The 25,663-nt window shown below is 37.9% G+C and overlaps 1 protein-coding gene across 14 annotated transcripts in view; it reads left to right on the top strand.

Annotated features, from left to right (window-relative positions):
* Positions 1 to 25,663, top strand: part of NRXN1 (neurexin 1) — a 1,228,156-nt gene that overhangs the window by 467,125 nt on the left and 735,368 nt on the right. For 9 of the 14 annotated variants that reach the window (XM_010855913.1, XM_010855904.1, XM_010855906.1 and 6 more), the window contains 3 exons: positions 3,110 to 3,411; positions 5,511 to 5,555; positions 6,540 to 6,701. In XM_010855913.1, the coding sequence (XP_010854215.1) occupies positions 3,110 to 3,411; positions 5,511 to 5,555; positions 6,540 to 6,701 (509 nt within the window). The remainder of the gene's footprint in view (positions 1 to 3,109; positions 3,412 to 5,510; positions 5,556 to 6,539; positions 6,702 to 25,663) is intronic. The other 5 variants (XM_010855911.1, XM_010855908.1, XM_010855907.1 and 2 more) reach the window with 2 other exon arrangements.

Below are 25,663 nucleotides of genomic sequence, written 5' to 3'. Positions count from 1 at the left end.
ACTCAAAGAATTGAACATATTTTTATTTATTCTAATAGTATATACTGGTTTTTCTATGAAATTGTTGTTGTTGTTCAGCTGTATCCAAGCATAATTTGCCAGTTTTCCCATTTTTCATCTTTTTTTTTCCAAACTGATTTATCAGAATGGTTTGCAAATCCTGTATTGTAGTCCTTTGCAGATTAATATGGTATGAAAGTATTTTCTGCCAACTTAATTTAGATTCTTATTCTCTTTATGGTATTATTGATAAACAGGTGTTCTTAATTTTAATGCAGTTGAATATATCGATATTTTATTAGTTTTTGTATGCCTATTTAATAAATCCTTCCATACCTCCATATCATAATTTCTTGTCTTAACAAAAAGTTTACAGATTTACCTCACTAATTTATGTTCTTAGTCCATGGAGAATTGATTTTTGTAAACAAAATAATGTAAATATTCAATTTCACTTTATTAATGTAGTTAACCTGTTGTCCCAACACCACTTTTTGACTAATCTGTACTTTTCTCACTTTTTTGCAATGCCTGATGACGTAAATCATTTTCGTATATGCATAAGATTATTTTTAGTTTGATTATTATCTTTATTCTCTCCTTTTGTCTATCCTAATGAATTATCTTTGCTATCATGATTTTCTAATTGTTGTTCATCTTTACACAGGAAACTTCCTTAATATTCTTACTCTGATCTATCTTGGCTATTTTGGGCTCTTTGTTTTCCTATAGAACTTATAGAAGCAGCTTTTCAAATTCGTTAAAAAAAAATCATTGATATTTTTGTTGGAATTTCACCTAATCTATCGATCTGTTTATATGTTTAAAACATCGGTTTTCCCCAGTTCATAGAACCCTGCAATCTTTCTGAAGTATCTTAAACCTAATAGATTTTGAAGATACTTTTGGTCTTTCAGTTGTACAATTATATTTCCTAATGTGATTTTTTTTCCACTTGTACTCTTGATAATGCTCTTAAGTTTTTCTATTCTTCCTACATTAGCTAGGACTTGAAGCACAGTATGTCGATAGCGGGCATCTTGTTCTATAACTGATCTTAAAGAGAGTTTTCTAGATTTCATAATGAAATATGGCATATGCTATTTGTTTTAGATCATTTATCATATTTATTACATTAGTTAGGTTGGGAGGAAGACATCTACCATTTCTAGTGCCCACCAACTTTCCCTGATGTCTGTACAGCATAATCTCATTATATCCTGAGAGACTGGTATCACTAACCATGTTTAGAAATTGAAATTTTAAAAGATGCATAATTGCCCCCCAGTACATTTAACTTGTGGCCCGCTAGGATCTAAATTCATACTTTAGCCTATGTGTTTTTTTTTTTTTCCCTTCATTATATCATAAATATTTAGTTGTCCTGGCTCCCAATATCAAGCCATTTGCCATGTTGAACTGACCTGAGAAGCAAACACTTAAACCGTAGACTTTCAGAGAAAGGGATTAGGTCAGTGTTGGTCATTCCACTATCGCTGAGGACTAGCACTGGGCTTACACTTGCGGATTTCAGCTGATAATTTGAGTATGTGAAGGGAAGGGACCCTTTAGTATGGATCGGGCTGTCATTGCTATGACTCTGACTAGACTGTAGTGGATTTGGCCTGAACACTAGTCTTCACTAATAGTTTACTAGTAGGTAATAACTCTTCCTCAAGGGTTCACTCTCTTGTGAAAATTCTTGGTGCTCACTATCTTACTCAGTGCCTTGCCTTGCTTGCCTGTATTTGTTACAATGCTTTCTGTATCCAGAGAGTCAGGTCATTGGACCCTGATGAGCTGAGACCTTAATTTGAGCCCCAATGCAAAGACATGACGTATATGTCTACTGAATGAAAGTAGTCCTGAGTTAAAATCCTATTGCCAGGATAAAGATAAAAGTGAGACCCCTGTTGGCTTTGAACCCTCCAGTGGGCACAGTAGAGATGCTGTATTACCAGTGAAACAGATTCTATAGTACCACTTGTAATTCTATGTTTATAGTTTATTAGAAGCTGAGTCCAGACCATACGGTCTCATTTTTCTTGGTACAATGCCATCATTGCCTAGAGAGTTGAGGGAGATTTTGGCTTCTACTTTTCCTTTGATTAAACTCACTTAATTAGTGGGAAAAGACTGCTCTTTCCAAATAGCCACCATTTCTGTTTGATTTAACATTTTGTGGGATCCACGTTGTTACCCCTAAATAAATGTGGAGAAGACTGAGAAATATAGAAAATGTTGAGACCTCATTTACATGCTATTCCCCTGAGAATGTGCTGGAATTCTTACCAGTCTCATAAAAGCCAGTCTTGCCATCTGCTTGGTGAGATCAGAGAATGAACAAAAAATCCAGCTTCTGCCATTAGGCCTTCTATCACTGTCCCCTCCACCCAGGGAGAAAAAAAGTTCATTTGCTCTATAAGAAATCTATTCACTCCCAGACCAAATTCTGTTATTTTTCTTCTTTACTTTCCCCTCACCAGATAATTTGTTATGGTTTCTCAATGGTGGAAATATGTGGCTCTTCACTGAGAAGATCTTTTGAATATAAATACCTCACTGAAAATTAAAATAACCTCAGTTGGGTGGAGAGAATATTGCAAACACTTGGAATCTATTGTTGCCAGCAGAGTAGAACCATCCAATATGTATTTATGGTACCTGACTCGTGCCCTGGAGATATCACAGAGCTACTTGCTCTGATCAGAGCTCTTGCAGTGATACTTAAAAATTAATTGAATTTTCAAGAATGTCAGATTTAGCTATTGCAGTTGATGGCCCAATAGCTGACGTTTCTTAAAAATATGCTGCCACCTACAGTATTGTTAAGGAATGGCAACCCACTCCAGGATTCTTGCCTGAATTCCATGGACTGAGGAGCCTGGCAGGCTACAGTTCACAGGTTCACAAAGAGTCGAGCACGACTGAGTGACTAACCCTTTCACTTTTTCACAATGCTGTTTAACTCTGACAAGGCTCTTGTCATGAATGTTAACTAGACAAAGAGTTAATCTGGGGGCTGATTAGTGATCGTTTCTGTTAAGATTTGGTAATTTGCATAGTATATTTTCTTTACTTATGCATGTGTGTATCTGTTTTCCTCCAGGAAAAGAAGAATATATTGCCACTTTCAAGGGATCGGAATACTTCTGCTACGACTTGTCTCAAAACCCCATTCAAAGCAGCAGCGATGAAATAACTCTGTCCTTTAAAACCCTTCAGAGGAACGGACTGATGCTTCACACCGGGAAATCAGCCGATTATGTCAATCTCGCCCTGAAAAATGGAGCTGTCTCTCTGGTCATTAATTTGGGATCAGGGGCCTTTGAAGCACTGGTGGAGCCCGTGAATGGAAAGTTTAATGATAATGCCTGGCATGATGTGAAAGTCACCAGGAATCTGCGTCAGGTAACAGCGCAGTGGATAAGAGAGTAACTGGCTTTGTTTCTCGCTACAGCTGTGTTTGTGTGGTACTTGAAAACCCTAACAACATGAGATAGGGCTCCTCAGAGTCGCTTACAAATTAGCTTTTTCTTCTTCTGAGATAAATCTTCCTGCCATACTTGAGCAGGGGCATATCTAGAAAGTTCCAGGGGCCCAAAGGCTGTTTTGACTCATCAACATGTGACAGTTTCCCAGAGGGCTGCAAGGTCATCCCTGAGACCTGCCCTTCCTGTGACGTGTGTGATTCTGTTGTGTTTTTGGTTTTTTGTTTATTTGATTTTAAATTATAGTTTTCATGGTGATCATTTGAAAGCATGTACATTGGGATCATTAAATCACAGTTCCTTTTTTGTAGTTAAAAAAAAAGAAAAATCAAACAACAATGTGTTTGTGATTCAGGATTGTGTCGATCCCTACTTCCTCCCCAGCCCAATCTCTGAAATGAGGACAGAAAAAGCCCCTGAAGGGGGAAAATGAATTTGGGGATTTCCACATCTCCTCAAGAATCTATTTATGAAGATATTTTTATTTTTTAGCACAGACACTTATGTTAAGCCCCAGATGTCTCTGCAGAGACCAGTTCATCTTCTAATTGCCCATTTCTATTTGATTATATTTTTAAAAAATTCTTCCAAGTGTCTACATTTTAGAAAAATACCATTTTTTCAGTCTATCTATGGGCCCCCATATACTGTATGCTTTTAACTGAGACATATTATTACAGTATATACATATATATATTCAGATGAAAGTGAATAGATTGTCCTTATATATTGAACATGATGAGTTTTGGTTACTATTTGAAATTTTATGATATTACAATGTACCATTTTGTAAAGTGTTGACAGTGACTAATTTTTCTGCAGTACATGCTGATCTCAAACTAATATCCTTAACATATTTGTTGTTTCTCTGAACAGTTGCAGAATGACCGGATTGTCTCTGGTTTTCCTTTACTAAAACAGCCTTCTCTTTCTGAGCTGTTAACTGACTAACCTTTTCTTTCCCGCTTCTAAAAGGCTTAAACTGTCCAAGCTAGAGAAGCAACCAGGAATTTTAGGAGTGCAGGGTTAGTCTAGCTGAGGCAGAGGAGTAAAAGTAAAGGATTCCTGAGACCCTCCAAGACCTTTCAGAGGCCTTAGTGTCACGGGAGGGGCCCTGCATGTTTCGCCCCTGCCCTGGGGGAGAGTTTCCCACCATCAGGGTAGCTGTAGACCACAGACTTCTTATCCGTGTGTCTCTTTAGTTCTCCCTTTTTATTTTTCTCTCAGATTCTCACCAAGAGGCCGAAGGCTCATTTGAGAGAAGCACAGAAGGAAGGGTGGGGCTTGAGGAGCCCACTTTCTAGATTTGCCTTTGCTCAGGTTACAAACCAAACTGCGAATTGGTAGCTCCAAGGAAACTGCAGTTATACAGCCAGGGTGCATGTGTGGCAGGACAGATTAAAAACAAATCCATTCTACTCATTCTATGTGTCAGGATCTTTGCTTTGTTTCATTGCAGTAAACTGTGATCCTAAAGTCCATCAATATGACCGAAGGAAGTTTTGGAGTTGAGGAGGAGTCCCTGTATGATGCTGTAAAATTGAGTAGTAGGGCAATGCCAACCAATTCCTATGACTTTGCAGGGGCTGGGTGGGCCAGGGTGGGGGAGGGGCCGTTTCTGGGCAGAAGGTGGCAGTGGTCAGCTGATGAGCTTTAGGCCTTTGAGTCCCTTTTAGTCTTTTTAAATGTCTGTCCGACATACTCAGGGAGACAAAGGAACATTGCCATATGTCTGTTTCTGTCTCATAGCAAGTTACGAACAATACTGGCAGGAAAAATATTACCTCTGTGGGAGGCCTATTTGTTAGTCTGCTTTTTTCTTGTAAAATTTTTTTGCCCTTTTTCTATGTTACTAACATGCTTAATAACTAACATGTCATTCATGGAATGTTTCATTCTACTAACCGTTACCTGAATCAAAAAATGTACTAACATGGTAGAGACCATCATATTTTTTAAGTAACGATCGTTATTTTGTTCACAGTTTTTAATTTCCTTTCTCCCCCCTTCTCCACAAAGCACTCAGGCATTGGACACGCTATGGTAAACAAACTACATTGTTCGGTAGATATCATTCTAATTGTTTCTTATTTTGGGTTTGCCGTGTGTTTTCTTTCTTTCTTTTAACTGTAGACATCATTAACAAAAGAGGAACTGCGGTTGGTACTCTTCTGCTTACTTTGACCTCCTTCTTTTCATCTGTTGTTGACCTTCTTATTTTTTACCTGTTCCTGTCAACTTCTGTTTTCCAACTCACCTGTAGGGGCATCGTTAACGTTTCGAACGTTTTGCATCCAGCTGTGGTTTAACACGGGATAAGACAAAATGGTGGCTGGCCCGAGTGACCGCAAGCTCAGCCAGCCTCAGACCATTCATGACGCATGGCATGCACCCTTGATCTGGGAATGCTGGAGATGCCACACCCACTCATCTTTCCCTCCTCATCGAGCAGTTGTGTGTTTTCCTTTGGTTCTCCCGGTTTCCTTTCCTTTCTGAACTGTCCTGTCCCTCCTGCATGTGCACCTCAGCGTGTGCCGCTTCCACTGGTTGTTTTGCGCCCCCCTCCCCTTTGGCATGGACGCAGGCACTTGCATGCTGGACAACTGCTGCGCAATAACGGTGACATTGCTGGAAAGAGCTTGCGCCTTTTCTGTTAACAAGGTGCACGTGTGATTAGTTAATAACAGACGACTAAACTTTACTAATATGTACACCAGCAAAACTAACCTAGGAAGCATTTTACTAACACCATTTTTGTGTCTGCTAAATAACTTTTGAGTTGCCATAGGGATGATGCTGACACTAGTTCAATAACCAGTTAACTCTCTAACTAGTTTAGACCTCTTAGGGCTAGTTGAATAGAATCCAAGAATAAACCTCAAACAGACATGAAAATGGGTTCCGCCATAGGTCTAAAAATAAAAACCAAAAAAAAAAAAGCAAAAAGCAAAATGAAAAAACAAAACAAAACACAACACAGGCATATCCCAGGATTACAGTATCTAGGTCTGAGTATAGCGTGTCCTTTCCCTGTGCTTTGTTATCTAGGTGACAATATCAGTGGATGGGATTCTTACCACAACGGGCTACACGCAAGAAGATTATACCATGCTGGGGTCTGATGACTTTTTCTATGTTGGAGGCAGTCCCAGCACAGCAGACCTTCCAGGGTCACCAGTCAGTAACAACTTTATGGGTTGTCTCAAAGAGGTAAATATCACTGTCACCAGAATCATTTCTAATTCATGATTTCATCATTTCAGATCCAGACTCAAAGCACCTTTGCTGAAGACCTGATGTTTGTGGTGTCAAAGGGCACAACCTTGAATTGCATATTCCACTGTGGTTTTTATAGGTTTGGAGGGATGAGGGAAGCTCATAGAACATTATCAAGGAATTAAGTTCCTCATCTTTATAGTCTATAAGTAATCCACAGTTAAGATTTGCATAGTCAGTCATATTCTCTATAAAAGGAAGTCAGACATAAAGAAATATTGGATTTAGAGTTAAGCCAAACACCTTGCTCATCTCTACAAATGCCTTAGGTGTTATATATTCAGTGGTGACTTATTTGAGCATTACAGGAAAAAAGAAAAAAAATGGCTAAAAGAGACCAAATTCAACAAGCACAAAATAAATCGGAATGATAAAATAAACTTTGTTTCTATATTTTTACCATGTTCTGAAGGAAGTAAAGATGTTTCATTTGTGAGTTAACTTGATGTTTGCCTGAGTGAAGCTTTCAGGCTAAAAGATATCAAGAATTTCATCCCTCATTCTCAGCTGTCATTGTTGATTGTAACTTTTGATAGGATTAGAACTTGTTGGGGTATGAGAAGAAAAAAATTAGGAATGTCCTTGGGTTTTGACTTGTATGAATATTTTTCCATAAAAGCTTCCTGTTTTCATTCAGGTACAACCCAATTTCTTTTGGCTGCTAGAACCAGAAGTTCCTTTTGCATTACATGGCTGTAGTTTAATGGTACAGACCTATAAAATATAAAATTTAATAACTTTGAATTTATTATTGATTAGCCATAGATGTTGCTGGTAAGCAGTGATGTGCTTTCATTTATTTTAAAGAAAATATTCTAATCAAACTCATTTCAGGTAAGCATCAGTGAAAAACTATCAGTGCTTAAATTATCCTGACCTGTTTTCCATTTGTATAAGTATACTGGGTATTGTATTGCCTAATATGTGAATGTGTATATAAGAAATATTTGTGCTTTGTGGTGGTAGGGATCGATTGTCTCTCAGAAAAGACCTTTTAATTTTTACAAATATGTAACATGACCTAAGACTGCACTAAGCTCTGTGAGCATAATAAAATCTTAATAGTTATTACTATTTTTATAATAATAGGCATTTTCTGAGCTCTTATTTTGCACCTGATGCAATCCTAAGAGCTTTATAAGGATCTCCACAATATAAGTAGTAATTATCTGCATTTTGGGGGCAAGAAACCTAAGGTTTGGCACAGGTAAGTTTCTTGAGCAAAGGTCTCATGGCTAACAAATTTTAAAGCGTAAATCATGACAGTCTGATTTCAGAGTTTTGTGTACCCTTAGCCACCATAATACACAGTGTCCTAACAGAAATATTTGTTAGAAGATTGTGTAAACCCTCAAGTTTGTTACAAAAAGAAACAATTTTCAGAAATGTAATATAGACTGTGAGGAATGAGATATTCAATTGTGTGGTACCCTTATACCCATTTGAATATGAATGAGAGTGAATGAATGGGGATCTAGTAGACAAGGAAGACCCAGAGAAGGTCAGGATGTGAGCATCTTGAGGGATAATTATGATTTGTTGATGCTGGAGATGGAGAACGCACTTCAGGCTAGGGAGAAGCATGGTGAAAACATACTTAGATTTCACAATATGATGCCTGGATCTTTCTTTTGGAGATGGGAGTTGGGGTGGGGGCAGAATATAACCCTAACCATCTACATCATTCCATCATTTTTACTGTGATCTCTCCAACCTACCATCAGCCTCTGTGGTAAGTTAGTCTTGCTAATGACTGGGAAAAAGAAAGGAAACTGAAATCTAACTAAAGAGCCCTTCCGGGTATCCTGTAAAAACATGAGAATTTCTGCAGTGATCACCCAAATTCAACTGTGCCTCATCATCTTCTGACATTTCAGTTTGGGCCAGGCAACTTCCTGTGTGTATGAGTCTTCAATGGATTGCCTTAATCTAAAATTAGTTTCAAATTGAACTATATCTCACATTAATATCTTTGTGTTAATGAGTAGTTGATACACTTTACAACTCATCTCGTTTCTTAATTATAGTCGATCTACAATTTTATATTAGTTTCAAGTACAACATAGTGATCAGTATTTTTTTGCAGATTATACTCCATTATTGTTATTTTAGTCACTGAATCAACTCTTCTGTGACCCCATGGACTGTAGCCCACCAGGCTTCTCTGTCCATGGGATTTCCCAGGCAAGAATACTGGAGTGGGTTGCCATTTTTTTTTTTTCTCCAGGGGATCTTCCCAACCCAGGGATTGAACCTGAGCCTCCTGCATGTCTTCTGCTTGGCAAGTGGATTCCTTACCACTGGGCAACCTAGGAGGCCCCATTCTCCATTATCGGTTATTACAAAATAATGGCTATAATGCCCCGTGCTATATCCTTGTTGCTTATGAATTTTGCACTTATCTTTTTAATTAGTCTTTAACCACAAAAACCGAGTCAAGTGGTTTTCTGTGCGACTTCATCTACTGAGTCCAAACAATGAGGATTCACTCATGTTACTGTTTCTGTAGGTCTAGGATAGATATCAGCCTTACTGATAGGGTACTTCCTACATCTCTTCCTCTACAGACCAAGATATGTGTTTGGAGCAAGTCCTGCCAGTGTTTTATTAATGTGTAATCACTTATACTTTATTTCCTCCTGACACACTAGTATGGAAGGATATGGGCATGATCAGCTTATAGCACACTTTGCTTGGTCAGATTTTAGATGGTTCCTAGTCTCCATCCAAGTCTAAGTATCTGTTTAGAATGCTCTGTTCTTCCTACTACTGAGATGAAATTGTGACAGAGTATCATAGGCTTTGAGCTACATCACCTTATCTCAGATAGGTGAGCTTTGTAGAGTTGCTGATAAGAGAGAAACACCCACATTCATTCTCACCCCATCTCTTTTAAGCCCATATGAGCCTTCCTTAACTCTGTCATGGGCTTTCTGCCCTGTAGAATGTTATGTAAAACCTTAATTATGATTTTTGTATGGCTCATAACATTTTTATTTTCAGTCTAGTATGTGATCCCCCTTAGGATAACCAGTTCTGGAGGAGACACTAATAATACCATGTCTGAAATCATAGAAGAAATTTTGGAGTGTTGAAACAGGAAGTCACTTTCCAAGTCCAGCCTCCTTATCTTGAAATGGGGAAATAGACCTAGAGGTTATTGACCTCAAAATAATGAAGGGGTAACAGGATTAGAATACAGAATATTGTCAAATAAAACATACTACTTGTATCACTGGTTCTGTTTTGTTATGAATAGTGGCACTCAAGATCTCAAGATACAAAACTAGAGATGGCCTACCACTCTCACTAATTCACATCTCTATTCCTGGAAAATTAAATTAAAAAAAAAATTACTTTACAACAACCCATAATCTAGTGTTTATTAGAAGTAGCTAGAAGTTAGGGCTTTACCTATATGGCATTCGATAATGCTTTTTTGAAATGAGACTCAGTTTGCATGGAGAGCAGCCAATTTCATTAAGAAATTTGTTTTTTAGTGATTAACAAATTTTAAAATAAATTATTTCAACATAATTTGGCAAAATATAACCTGAACTACATATATTGCTTTGTTCAAACCAAGAAGGAGCTTTGAATAGCCAAGAATTTATAAGAGGATCAAAGTAGTTTTAAAAAAATATTTGTATTTTCATCATAAATCGAAAAGACTTGGGAGAAACGTTTGAGGTCACTGAAAACTACTTTCAAGAATATAAATTTGAGGAGTTAGAATAAGAATTATAAATAATAAATTACCCATATACCAGCCCACATCTATGAAATTCCTGGAGGGTGATAGATCTGTGAAAATACACTTTTAAAAAAAATCTGATTTTTATCAAAGCAATACTAATCATGCTTAGGCTGAAGCATTGTTTATATTCTTTGCATTCTTTATGCTATTGACTAAAACCTGAAATATATGTTGCTTAAAAAGATCATTTAAAATTAAATTTAGTTTTTCCAGCAGCCAGTTTTTGAGTGATTACTCTAACAGTAGAGAGATTCAGAAGATGCTGTGGAAAGTTAAATCATGGTGTCTAGGTGAGACGGAGTCTATTTGAGGACATCTATAGTCCTGCCCATTCACCTTAGACTCCTAAGAAAGCTCTGTGTGTGTGTGTGTGTGTGTGTGTGTAAAAGTCTCACCGTTGATTCCTAAGGTGCTCATTAGAGGTTTTTGTTCACTTGTGTTTTAATATTCCAAGATGGTGGAAAATGCACTAACATGTGCTTCTACTGCAGCGTTTTCACCATGAGGGCTTCTGCAATAAATAACTTACAAGGAAGGCTCATGCTGCCCCTTATTAATCTTGCCTCAGAATCTCCTTCTGCTATTATGCATTTCGTAGTCCCTTTGTGCCTTCATAATGCTTTGAAACACCTATTTCCCTCCTGCAGAGTGAAAATGACTCAACATAGTTTGTTAGTAGGGAAATGAAGTCAACGAGGAGAGAAAGGATTGTGTTCAGTAAAATGACTTGGAATGCTTTATTTGAAGTTTGTTTTTAGCTATGTGTCCTTGCTGAAGGTCTTAATATACATTGTGTGAGTGGAGACATTGCCTGAGTAAGAAAATGTAGAATGCTACCACTGACAGTTGCTTGGGATAAGCCTAAGAAAGATTCTAAAAAAATAAATAAATAATTGAAATGCTAGGGGGAATCAAATCCCTACTGAAAATTTCATCAACCTAATTAGATCAGTGCAGCCTTTAATTACACTGAGAAACTTTTCACAGTAAAAATTTAGAAGAGGCTGTGAGGTGGATGAAGTTCAGAAAATATCCTCTTATGCAAGCATTTTCATCCACTGTGAAAAAAACAGTTAATACCGCGTGTGATCAGCATGGTCCCCTCTGCCATTTGCAGTGGCATTGCTGTGGGTCATACAATGTACCAGTATCATTACTGGGAAAAAAGGTGCAATGGTTCCTTCACGCAAATACCTCTTAACTCCTATCCTTCTGGGAGGGCAACAGGACTTTAGAAGATTGTGAAGGCTTCTCAGTTTATCTTCTATGATACAACCACCTCATCAAATGTGGGTTCTGTGGTATCCTGTTCTTATTTCCTCGTGACTCAGAGAGTAGAGTGCGTATCATTTACATGTAAGAACAAAAATCCATGGCATACTTATTTTCATTTTAAGTAATCTTTCCAAGTTTGAAGTAGAAGTCTGACCTGTTGGAGAAATTTGACATCAGTGAAGACTTTGGAGGGTAAAGAGATCTTCGTTGATCATCATGCAACTTGGGTAAAGGGAGGATTCTTATGTGAGAGGACTTCCTCATAGGAGATCCAAAGTCATGATTAAACATAGTTCTCCCAGGTTTCAATTTCCTCCAGACTCTTCCTTCTTGGGGTCCCTGATCCCTGAGATAGTTTCTGCCTTTCCTCTCCCATTACACTGTCACAGTCTATATATCAGTGGGTATTTTTACAGTGTAGTTATGTTAACCTTTCTGCATGCCTCATTCATTCTTTTCAAGAGAACTGTCTTTGCATTTCCATCTCACTTCTTCCTAGCCATTTTCCATACATATCCATGTATTTTTACTCACGGTATAATTATATAACTAAGGATACTAAATTCTACTTTAATTATGTTTTTCAGAATGTCCTCAGTGTAACTATTTTGGGAGATATTTTACTAATGCCATCCAAATAAGAGACTGTATGAAAATACAAAGGAATTCCTGTAACAGAAGTCACCCTCTGTCTCGGTGCTGTATTCCTAGAGGCAGGGTTGTGGTTTAGTGACTTGTAAGAGAGCTTCATTTAGCCTTGGCTGCAGAGGAGGCACATTGACTTACAGCATTGGGCTAAATTTCTAGTCTAGAAAGAAAATAAATTTTCTCCATCTGATTTAAAATACAGAGGATGGCAGTTTGCTTTTTAAACTTTAACAAGAAAGCAAGATGGAGTATGTGAGAATGTCAAAGAATTTGACAAATCCTTATGTACCATTAACCTGATTTATTATAAGCCCTGACTAATTTCTTTCAGATCGTGGAATTAATGAAATGTGTTTCAAGTCTTCTGCTGTAATAAATTGTCAACACTAGAATGCAAACAGAGGTCAATTACCCTTGCCTCCTTTCATGTTTAAGAGAGCAGACCAACAGCTTCTTTTAAGTCAGACAACCCCCTTTCCTATTTAAGGATGTCATTTCAAGAACTCCTGTGAGGTAATAGTAATAATAATAATATCCTCATTATACAAATGAGGACTCTGAGATCTTAGCAGAACACATGTCTCTGAGTGGTGAGGTTGAACCATGACCTTGATTTTCCATCCCTAAGTTGAGTACTTTTCCTAGTTAGAGCACATTGCCTGAATGTGCTCATCCAAACGACTCCAGTAATATAAACTCTGTGGTCCCTAGTTGTGGGTAGGGTTATACTAGGCATTATACACAGGGATATTAAAAGAGCTATTATAAAAGGGCAAGAGGGTTGGTATATTCCAGAACAGTAATAATAATAATAATAATATACTAAGTATTTTCTATTTTTCATGTAATATCTACAGCATCCACTGAGTTACCCCATTTTACTGAGGGCATCAGCAACATAGCAAACATAATAATTTATTCCTAAACAATAAAAGGATGAAACTCTGAAACAACTTGATATTCAGTACTTGAAACATAGTGGCCAGGGAGAAAAAAAATATATATATGTAGACTTACAGCATTTTATCTTTGGTGCTACTTTTATTATTAAATTGCCTAGAGCAGTGCACTGTCATTTTTCCCTTGTTTTATATGTTCAAAAGTAACTCTCCGAACATGATAAAAGTATAGTAATACCATTTGTATTTGACAAATGAGGACATGGAGACAAGCCAAGTTCGGTAACTGACCTAGGAAAAAACAGTTACTAAGTAGCAGGGCCAAGACCTAAACTAATCTGACCACAGAATCCTCTCCTTTGCTACTCTATGTTGCTTTCTTTACACATAATGTAATTTCACTTATCTTTCCTCATTCTCAGTCTTTTCATTAAGGTATAATTAAATGGAATGAACTTTATAGCAATCTTGAGGCCAAAGAAAACACAGCCTAGCTTCCTAGGATGTTGCAGAAGGAGATGTCTAAGTGGGAGGAGAAAGAGCAGGAGATATTTATTTCTTGAATGCTCAGTTATAGGTGAGCTTCCTGGGGGACTTTTCCTCTCACAGTTTTAACTGGTATTAGGATGTCACCTCTGTAAAAGTCTTCTCTACTCTGTAAGTCTGCATATTCTTTTTCCTCTGTGGATGTAAATAAGGCAATAATGCTTGTCATCAATTTCTGAACTCTGTAGCCAACCATTTGAACAGGGATGCACAAAAAATACATTTGGAAGTACTTTCTAGATTTCTATAAAGTATTGGCTTCATAGATTGTCAAGAGTAAATTTGCTTCTGTGCCTTGTAGCCTTGGGGACAGGGAAATAAGCAATTGGGGCAGAAACCAGGCATTTTGCCATAGACAGTCCTCTTTGAGATTGGATTCAGGGGGTCCCATCTGCTCAGGTCCCTGAGGAAGTGGAACTCAGCTCTTTAGTCTCCAAGCATCTGGTGAGTCCTTGTCTGGAATTCAGTAACCTCCCTTCCAGGGGACCCACAGAATTTTTATTTTCCATCATTTTCAGCAGATGCCCCATAGCCTGGAACTATATCAGCAGTTGGCATAATGCATTGTAGTGCTTTCAGATATCAAGCTAGCAAAACATGGTTGGGTAGGAGGTTCGATGACATTTTAATTCAGAGGAATTGATGCATTTTATAGACTATGACATTTTTCTAGCCCAGCAGAAAGCAATAATGAATAATGTCTAAAACTAAACATTTCCTCTTAATTTCAGCACCTACTGCAGTACCCTGTTTAAATTGTTCTGTTCACTTATGCATGTGTGCATTCAGTGAATCAACATTAGCCAATACCTACTGTGTGCTAGGCTCTGTAGTAGATACCGGGAACATACCGATAAATAAGACAACATGCTTAGAAATCTGGAAGAAGAGCCTGACAAAGAAACAGAAAATTACATTACAGGTACCTTCGTTGAGGCAGTGGAAATTGCTCTAAAGTACAGTGAAAGCTGTTATTAATTCAGCCAGAGGTGATTGGTAATACTTTCAAAGAGAAGGTGACAAAGTAATCTGGGTTATCCTCTCTGTCTCTCTTTGCTCAACTCTATAATGGGCATGATATTGTATGAGATTAAAGCACAATGAATTAGCTCTGCTCTCAGAATTAGAAAAGAATAGAAAAGATAAAATGATATGAAGGATTAAAAAACACATTAGAAAAGAAAAGCTCCATAGAAATGCAAGCTTGTACTTTGCTAAGTATGAACCATATTTTAAAAATCTAATATCCATCCAAAACAAAGGGAATATTTTAGTCTTCATCTTAATTTTTATTATGAGATGATTTACTCTTCACTTAGTTCTTTGGATCAAGTGCTATGTTTGGAAGAAAATTATTCCTGTACATGGTAATTGGTCTTTTTTTTTTTTTTTCCAGGAGATTCATCACTATTGAAACACATTTAAAACTAATTACTTTAAAGTGAAAATAATTTTGTTATCATTTGAAGCATGTGATTTTTAAATAATAGGAAAATGAGATTTTTTTTATCTTTGTTGAGTATTCTGCACACAGACAAATTGGTGATTCTGAGTGTTCAGTTTAGTTCTATATACATGATATGACTATCTACTAGGTATCTGGGTCTGTGTGAAGTGCCAGGATATGATAATTAGGTTGACATAGGTTATCCAATCAAAATCATGATGAATGAATTGTCCATCAAACATTTATATTTTTCTGAAACTAAGTTTCTAAATTTGAGTCAAGTGGGATGATAGTAACCAGTTATAGATTGTTATTCCATTAAATTAGTTATGACAAATTACATTAGAATCAGACAGACCTGGGTTCAAGCCCTGGCTCCCTAGACTTGGTAGTTGTGTAACCTGAGAATAGTAATTTAATATTTTTGGCTTCCTTTTTCCTTTACTCTAAAGGATTAAGTGAATGTATGTAATTGAAGGACTCAGCATAGTACCCATTATACTGGACTATTTCAATAAATGATGAGTGTTAACTATGATTATATTGCAGATAGGAATGGACCAATACATATATATTTTGTGGACATGTGACCTATGTAGTCACACAGGGCCCCCACATACAGAAGGACCCTGCACTTGGTTTAATATCTTCCTCTTGCCATTTGAAATTCTTAGTAACTTTGAACAAGGGACCCTTCATTTTTATTTTTGCACTGGGCCCTGTAAAATATGAGAATTGTCTGGGTTTCAGACACGTATATGAGATTTTGCACATATTATCTCATTTTAAAAATTATTTCATTTAACTCTCCCAACAGCTCTGTGAGGAAATTGACTTCAATGCCACAAATTATTTATAACATCATCAAGGCCACAATACTCATCTGTAAAAGAATTCAGGAGAAACACTGTTTATTGACTCTAGCCAATGTGTTTTCCTCTTTTGTTCTCCTAAATTATAATAGCCAGCAGCAGCAGCAGAAATTAGTAAAGATGACTGAGAAACTCATCATTTTTTAGAAAAAAATTGGTATATTTTTCATAACTGGAGATAGTCCAATTTTATGGTTTAAATGCAGTTGTGTTTTTTACTTTTTAAGGATTTTATCATTATCATCAGATTTCACATTACAGTATTTTTCAAACACAATCACTGTATTCCTTGCCTACACTCACCATCTGTAGACAAAACAGTCTCATATGTAAGACTTCAGTGTTTGCTTGCAAGAGTAAATTGACCTTTTTGTTAACATTTTCTTCTCTAAGATTGCCATCCATCCTTCATGAACATTACCTTCAGCTATTGTTTAATAATTTTTTGATTTATCCTGGATTAATCAAAATATTTATATAAAATTACATAGAATTTATATAGAACAATTTCTAAACAATGGCATTGCAGCTAGGAAATAAACCCAGCAGCAATTCTTAGCCCATTTAAGGATTTACACTTCAAGGTATGGCCTGTGAACAAGCAGCATCAATATCACCTAGGAGCTTGTTAGATGAAAAAGCTCAGGCTCCTCCCCAGATCTATAAATCAAAATCTACATTTTAGTAAGATACCCGGGTGATTTCATATGCAAATTAAACTTTGAAAATCACTCGTCTGGAGCACCTCAGCCCCTTTATTTTATTGACATCATTGACTGTGTGCACCCACTAAGTCTCTTCAGTCATATCTGACTCTGTGCAATCCCATGAACTGTAGCCCGCCAGGTTCCTTTATCCATGGGATTCTCTAGGCAAGAATACCAGAGTGAGTTACCGTGCCAGGGGATCTTCCCGACCCAGGGATCGAATCCATGTCTGGCAGGGAGGTTCTTTACCATTAGCTCCCCCTGGGAACTCCCATCATTGACTGCATGATGCACAATTATGCTCTGATTGGCATTAAACATGGCTAGAATGAACCTCAATTGCAACTATGATCTGCATTTTAAACATATTAAATATAAAACAGTATACAATTAAGTAGCTTAGAAATGACCCTGAGGCTTACACCCAGAGCCTCAGCATCTCAGAATGACAAGACCCTAGGAAAACACTCCTAGGCTCACTTCTCCTATACTTCCTGCTTGGGCTCAGCCTTTTGCAGGAGATGGACATCAGGATCTTTGTGTCAGATTACACCAAGGGCAGATAAACCACCAGGATCCCTTCAGGGCTAACCTCCCAACATTCTAAATTTAGTGGCAAATATAGCCTTGGGATCAGTTGTATTTACTATCCAAGCAATAAGCTTTTGCTTTTGAAATAGTTGGAACTACGCCCATGACCATTAAAGTAAAATACCTGTGTGTTTTAATAACAATTTTAAACTAGGTCTCCTAACCTTTATTTGATTTTGAGTACTGCTTTCATAGCAAAATTTGTTCCTTTCCAAAAGTGCTGAAAATCACTATGTGCAGGTCTACTTGGGTTAATTATTATTTTTGCATGGTAATATTTTTATGCTGAATTTTCCATGTACACTTTTCACATTTTTTTAGGCCATGGTTTATTCAGGGTTATTTTTACTTTACTACAATTTGCTAACTTAAACAGATTTCTATGTATTTATTTACATTGTAACAACTTTGTAACATAATGGATTATGCCCTAAAGGAAATAAACTCTTCCTTGGGTATAAATTAAACAGTTGGGGGATTTGAGGCATTAAGGAACCATTTAGGGAAATACTGCTTTTGCAATATGAATTTGAGTAAGAGCCCCCTAGAGGAAGGTATGTTCAAACTACCACACCATTGCATTTATCTCACATGCTAGCAAAGTAATGCTCAAAATTCTCCAAGCTAAGCTTCAGCAGTACATGAACCGAGAACTTCCAGATGTTCAAGTTGGATTTAGAAAACCCAGAGGAACCAGAAATCAAATTGCCAACATCGGTTGGATCATAGAAAAAAAAACAGAGAATTCCAGAAGAACATCTACTTCTTCTTCATTGACTATGCCAAAGCCTTTGACTGTGTGGATCACAATAAACTGTGGAAAATTCTTCAAGAGATGGGAATACCAGACCCCCTTACCTGCCTCCTAAGAAACCTATATGCAGTTCAAGAAGCAACATTTAGAACCAGATGTGGAATGGTGGACTGGTTCCAAATTGGAAAAGTAGTACATCAAGGCAGTATATTGACACCCTGCTTATTTAACTTATATATATAGTGTACATCATGCGAAATGCTGGGCTGGATGAAGCACAAGCTGGAATCAAGATTGCCGGAAGAAATATCAATAACCTCAGATATGCAGATGACACCACCCTTATGGCAGAAAGCAAAGAGGAACTAAAGAGCCTCTTGATGAGGGTGATAGAGGAGAGTGAAAAAGCTGGCTTAAAAGTCAACATTCAAAAAATGAAGATCATGGCTTTTGGTCCCATCACTTAGTGGCAAATAGATGGGGAAATAATGGAAGCAGTGACAGACTTTATTTTCTTGGGCTCCAAAATAAATGGGCACAGTGACTGCAGCCATGAAATTAAAAGACACTTGCTCCTTGAAAGAAAAGCTATGACCAACCTAGACAACATATTAAAAAGCAGAAACATTACTTTGCTGACAAAGCTCTGTCTAGTCAAACCTATGATTTTTCCAGTAGTCATGTATGGAAGTGAGAGTTGGACCATAAAAAAGCTGAGTGCCAAAGAATTAGTGCTTTTGAGCTGTGGTGTTGGAGAACACTCTAAAGAGTCCCTTGGACTGCAAGGAGATCAACCAATCAGTCCTAAAGGAAATCAGTTCTGAATACTCATTGGAAGGACTGATGCTGAAGCAGAAGCTCCAAATCTTTGGCCACCTAATGTGAAGAACTGACTCATTGGAAAAGACCCTGATGAGGGGAAAGGCAGGAGGAGGGGGGATGACAGAGGATGAGATGGTTGGATGGCATCACCAACTCGATGGACATGAGTCTGAGTGAGCTTCTGGAGTTGGTGATAGACAGAGAAGCCTGGCGTGATGCAGTCCATGGGGTCATGAAGAGTCACACATGATTGAGCAACCCTACTGACCCTACTAAAGGAAAGTAAGGAGTATGACACCACTCTAAACTGAAGGACACTCAGCCCAAAATTTTCTTGGTGATTAAGTGAACAGAGATGGCTTTAAGTGACATTAATGGGAAAACCATTAATCCCAAGAAGAGTGTGAAGTGTGTGCTTATGCAATGCTTATAGAAAAAATAACTTTGAAGTGAGCTGGCTGCATACTCTGCGGTCAGAAAAGAAAGTATCACAGACCTCCTCAAAATTTCTTAAGGAGACCAGAATTTTATGGCACTTTAAATCCTCCCCTACTATCTTCCTCTAAACTCAGTGTGTAATTAGAGGCTAATTTTTCTTGAAAATGCATTAAAACTAAATCTCTCTGGCTTTATTAGATTGTAATAACACTGAAAATACTTCCACTTAGTTTCATCCCCCATTCAAGGAAATGCAGCCTTTTTTCACTTCATAGAACTTTACTTGCACTTTTAATACAATTCCTTCTTTCTCTCTTGAAAATACACATAACACAGGGAGTATTAATAATTAAATTTGAAGTGGAATATCCAGAAGTGAAGTTTAAGTAATAGGAAATATTTTTACATTCGTGCTTGTTTTGCTTTAAATATTGTAGTTATACGTATGATAATTGAGTAACAATCCTTTAAAATGTCTGTATTTATTCACCAAGCCCTCAGTGAGAACCAGCTGTGTCTCTAGCACTGAGTAGATGCTGGGTTTACAAATATGAATGATTTGCATCACCTTGTCTAGATTCTGAAGACACACAACCATAAAAATGAATTTCAGTGCTATAATTTGATAACAGCAACAAAATGTATCAAGTGACCTCCATGAAATGAGCCTGTGCAAGATGCCAAGTGAAGATAAAAAAAAAAGAGAGAAAGAGAATAAGATGTGGTACAGTTGAAAGAAACACTTAAGTAGTTAGGTCACCTTATTCTGCTTTTCTGCCTCATCCTGAGCTCATCTCTATCGTAGTATTGCTACTATAATTGTATTGGTGTTCCATCATCTAGGGTTTCTCAAGAATGTTAAGCCCTAATGCTATGAGACATCCATTGTTATGTAATAGTGCTAGTTATGGATCATCATTGGGAGAATTGAGAAAACAGTTACTCAGCTAATTTTCTATGTTCTGTGGTTCAGATGACTTTTCTAGTTGAGAAAAGCTGCTGCTGCTGCTAAGTCGCTTCAGTCATGTCCGACTCTGTGCGACCCCATAGACGGCAGCCCACCAGGCTCCCCCGTCCCTGGGATTCTCCAGGCAAGAACACTGGAATGGGTTGCCATTAGGGGACGACTGTTCTGCTCGTTTGTTGGCAAGGGTTATGACTTTCTTAGTGCTATAGCCTGTGGCATAGTTGGTGCTCTATAACCCTTTAGTTGATTCATTATAATTACACTCAAGTGAGATCATTTCTACAACAAAGGTTTCTACTGCATTCTATGGCAACATGATGTAGAGAGGGGCATCAAGAAATGTCAGAAAAAGAGACTTTCCCAGGGAGATACTATTTGCACTTAGCTTTCAAAGAAAAAGAATATATCTGCAAGTGAGTAGGATGTGAGATACAAAGTTTGAGATAGAGAATTTGGAGAAATGGCATGGTTGTAAAAGAATACACAAACATGTAGGGAATGTCTAGGGTCCATCAGTGTGACTCAGGAAAGGATACATGGAACACTGGTGCTGGATATAAATTAGAGGAAATAATGCTGAAAATGGATAAAATCATGACAGGATATGACTGCTCCAGTGGTTGCGACTTTTGTGTATTAAGAATCACCTGAAAATTTACTATGCTGCAGATCCTGGTCCCCACAACTTTTCATTCATTTAACAAACATTTAAGGTAATAAAGATGCACCTGATGCAAGGACTTTTTTTAAAAATTAATTTATTTTTATTGAAGGATAATTGCTTTATAGAATTTTGCTGTTTGGGGGAAAAACTGGACAACTGCATGTAAAAGAATATTAGAATACTTCCTAATACCATACACAAAGATAAACTCAAAATGGATTAAAGACCTAAATGTAAGACCAGAAACTATAAAACTGTTAGAGGAAAACATAGGCAGAACACTCAATGATATAAATCAAAGCTGATGCAAGGACTTTAACAAAGACTGCTATGTGTTATAGAGTGCTATGGATACTTCTTGAAAAGTCTGTGGTTGGGCCAGGATTTAATACAAAGGATGAAAAGACGCTAAGGCTCCAGTTGAAAACAAAGAGAAAACTGAAACAGATCGAGAGAGATGTTCAAGATCAGTCTTAAGCAAGAGAAGAACAGAGAGGAGCAAACAATCCAGAGGGCCCTTGAAGGTAGAATCAGGGTGACTTGATGAGTTTGGGAGACGAAAGTAAAAAAATACCAACACAAGACACATCTATATATTTCTATACAAACAAAGCTATCAAACCAGCTATTTTTCTTCAGATCAGGGCTCAAAGGAGTAGAGAACTAGAGCCATGGGAAGCATGAAGAAGTAAGAAAACCAGCTTTCCAGATGCACTTTTTGATCCTTTGGACAACACAGGTCTGAAAGCTGGCCAAGACATGGGAAGTGTAACCCAATGCAATTCACTTAACCTCTCTGAAAGTGAAAGTGAAGTCGCTCAGTCGTGTCCGACTCTTTGCGACCCCATGGACTGTAACCTGTCAGGCATCTCCATCCATGGGATTTTCCAGGCAAGAGTGCTGGAGTGGATTGCCATTCAGCCTCTCTGAGCACCAGGGTTTTCATCTGTTAAGAGAGGGGATTGCACTCGTCTCACACACTAGCAAATTAATGCTCAAAATTCTCCAAGACAGGCTTCAACATTACGTGAACCATGAACTTCCAGATGTTCAAGCAGGATTTAGAAAACCCAGAGGAACCTGAAATCAAATTGCCAACATCTGTTGGATCACCAGAAAAGCAAGAGTTCCAGAAAAACATCTACTTCTCTATTGACTATGCCAAAGCCTTTGTGTGGATCACAACAAACTGTGGAACATCTTAAAGAGATGGGAATATCAGACTACCTGACCTGCCTCCTGAGAAATCTGTATGCAGGTCAGGAAGCAACAGTTAGAACTGGACATAGAACAACAGACTGGTTCCAAATTGGTAAAGGAGTACGTCAAGGCAGTATATTGTCACCCTGCTTATTTAACTTATATACGGAGTACATTATGCAAAATGCCAGACTGGATGAAGCACAAGCTGGAATCAAGATTGCTGGGAGAAATATCAATAATATCAATAATATCTCAGATACGCAGATGACACCACCCTATGGCTGAAAGTGAAGAACAACTAAAGAGCCTCTTGATGAAAGTGAAAGAGGAGAGTGAAAAAGTTGGCTTAAACAACATTCAGAAAACTAAGATCATGGCATCTGATCCCATCACTTCATGGCAAATAGAGGGGGAAACAATGGAAACGGTGAGAGATTTTATTTTGGGGGCTCCAAAATCACTACAAATGGTGACTGCAGCCATGAAATTAAAAGATGCTTGCTCCTTGAAAGAAAAGTTATGACCAACCTAGACAGTTTGTTAAAAATAAAAGACATTACTTTGCCAACAAAGGTCTGTCTAGTCTAATCATGTACAGATGTTAGAGTTGGACTATAAAGAAAGCTGAGCACCAAAGAATTCATGGTTTTGAACTGTTGTGTTGGAGAAGACTCTTGAGAGTCCCTTGGACTGCAAGGAGATCCAACCAGTCCATCCTAAAGGAAATTAGTCCTGGCTGTTCATTGGAAGGACTGATGCTGAAGCTGAAACTCCAATACTTTGGCCACCTGATGTAAAGAACTGACTCATTGGAAAAGACCCTGATGCTGGAAAAGATTGAAGGCAGGAGAAGGGGACGACAGAGGATGAGATGGTTGGATGGCATCACTGACTCAATGGACATGAGTTTGAGTAAATTCCAGGAGTTAGTGATGAACAGGGAGGCCTAGAATGCTGCAGTCCATAGGGTTGCAAAGAGTCAGCCAGGACTGAGCAACTGAACTGAACTGAACTGAAATGAGGGGATTAAACTTTGTATACTTTGAGGTCCCTTTACAATAAGGTTTAAGTTCTGAGGTAAAATCCTTCTTGTGGCCTTGGTAACAAACGCAGATAAGCATTTTTCTCACAAAGCTATCTGAAAGTCCTATTCTCAAAAGTCCTCTAGCCAAAAGGGTTCTAACAGATCACTCAGAGTGACCTTCATTATCTTCAAAAGATAAGAAAATATAAGATTTTTCTTCCACTACCTCCTCCCTGATCAAAACCAAACAGAACAAAACAGCAAACACAATACTCCTAAATCTAAGACAAAATGTGGATTGAAAAAGATTCCTATCTGCCTGCTTAGTTATTATTTGTTCTCTCTTCCCACCTTTCCCTTAAGGAAAGTTTGGCAAAGCCTCCAGAATCAGATGATCAAAAGCAGCACAAATTTAAGACTCTTTCTCTGCCCAAGCCCTTGAAGCCTTTCTGAGGCAGCCACCTGCTTTGATGCTGAGAAGCCAGCATTCTCATTAAGTTTTACGGTTTTCAATCAAACAGGCTTCATCACTGTAAACCCGTAGCTGGTCCCACAGTCCAGTCATAGGGCAAATGATCAAAACACTCTGTGTTTTAAAAAATTCAAAACACTGGATGTACTTCCACTGCTATATACCTCCTTGTGTTCTAGTAAAGGTAGGTCGATGGGCTCTGCATGCCATTGCCCTGTAGTTATTTTTAAATGACAGTTTGAGTCTAGGAGGGGGATGATGCTTGTGAACAGGTAAGAGATCTCTGCCAGAGAATTGCTTTTAAGAATGATATTATTAGGGATCAGCTTCAAGGAAAGTTTTATCCTGGAATTTTTTAACGTGGAGCAGGCAGATACTAGAGAGAGGCAAACTATATTTCCTGTTCTTTGAAGGAATAATACTCATACCAATCCATCCCTCCTGGTCCTAGGGCTGAAATGCATTAAAGAAGAGAAATCAAAGAGGAGCTATCTCTGCAGTTGGTACTATGATCACACGTGCTAAGCAGTGAGTAAGTGTGGGAGGATGTGCAAGTGCCAGTAGAAGAGATGGACGAGTTCAGAAAATGCTCTCTTCTGCTTTGGGTTATTATGGTCTGCTTTCTTCTTTGCCAGAATCCATGCACCCTTTCATTCTATTAAGAATAGTAAGTGTACCTGAACCCCCAAATTCTTTTATTAGGAGGGAAGGAAATGAGGAAAGGAAAGGAAGAGAAAGAGACTGAGAGAGGGAAAGAAAACATTTTTGATTATCCTCTTAATGGGAAAAATAATGTATACAAAATTCAAAAATAAGAGAAACTAGAAGAAGGTAAAAGATGATTGAAAGGAGAAAATTCTGAATGGTGACAAGATGTTTCAAGAAAAACATAATAAGAATATAAATATAGGTGTATCTATTGAGCTTAAAGGGGAAAAAAATTATCAGACATGATTTTATCTTTCAGTGGAATTTTCCAGGATGCCAAACCTGGTCTGAGAAAGAAGTAGGGGGGGAGATATTTACTCCCACTCTCCCATAAATAAACCTGGAATTTGTTATTATTATTTTAGTTTTGATCCTGAGATCCCATATCCAGTGTAGTGCATATGTGGTAGTCTGTATTTTCTGGGCTACCTAGTTGACGGATTTCCCAAATCTGTATGAAATACATTGGAATCCATTAAACTGCAGCCATTCAGATTCCCAGCCTTTTCCATCTGACTATACAGTTTTAAAGAAAAAGCAAAGATTGTATCATTTTATCCTATTCAAGGGCTTCCCTGGTGACTCATATAGTAAGGAATCTGCCTACAATGCGGGAGACCTGGGTTCAGTCCCCAGGTTGGGAAGATCCCCTGGAGGAGGGCATGGCAACCCACTCCAGTATTCTTAGCTGGAGATTCCCCATGGGCAAAGGAGCCTGGCGGGCTACAGTCCATGGGGTCGCAAAGAGTCGGACACAACTGAGCAACTAAGCACAACAAAGCACAGCCTCCTATTCACAGTGAAGGGAGAATATAAGAGGCATGTTTTAGCCTCACTATTAACCATTGGTAGTAGAGCTCAGTAAAGAAATAGGTCTTATGATTCTTATCCCAGACTCTTTCACATTATAGCTCTTTCCACAAGCTTCCATGTTATATTTGATTCCTTCCCTAACTTTGTGGAACCAGTGAGCATTGCAGATATCAAAGATGTCATAGTTCTGTTTGATAACACCTGGTTTGTGTCTGACTAACCAATGAGAAAGAGTTGCCTCAGAGCACAGAAGGAGCTAAGCCTTTCTTACATAACAGTACATTTTCAT

This window comes from Bison bison, unplaced genomic scaffold (assembly GCF_000754665.1).
Source record: "Bison bison bison isolate TAMUID 2011002044 unplaced genomic scaffold, Bison_UMD1.0 scf7180017864370, whole genome shotgun sequence".
Taxonomy (NCBI): domain Eukaryota; kingdom Metazoa; phylum Chordata; class Mammalia; order Artiodactyla; family Bovidae; genus Bison; species Bison bison.
This window is presented reverse-complemented; position numbering and strand designations above follow the sequence as displayed.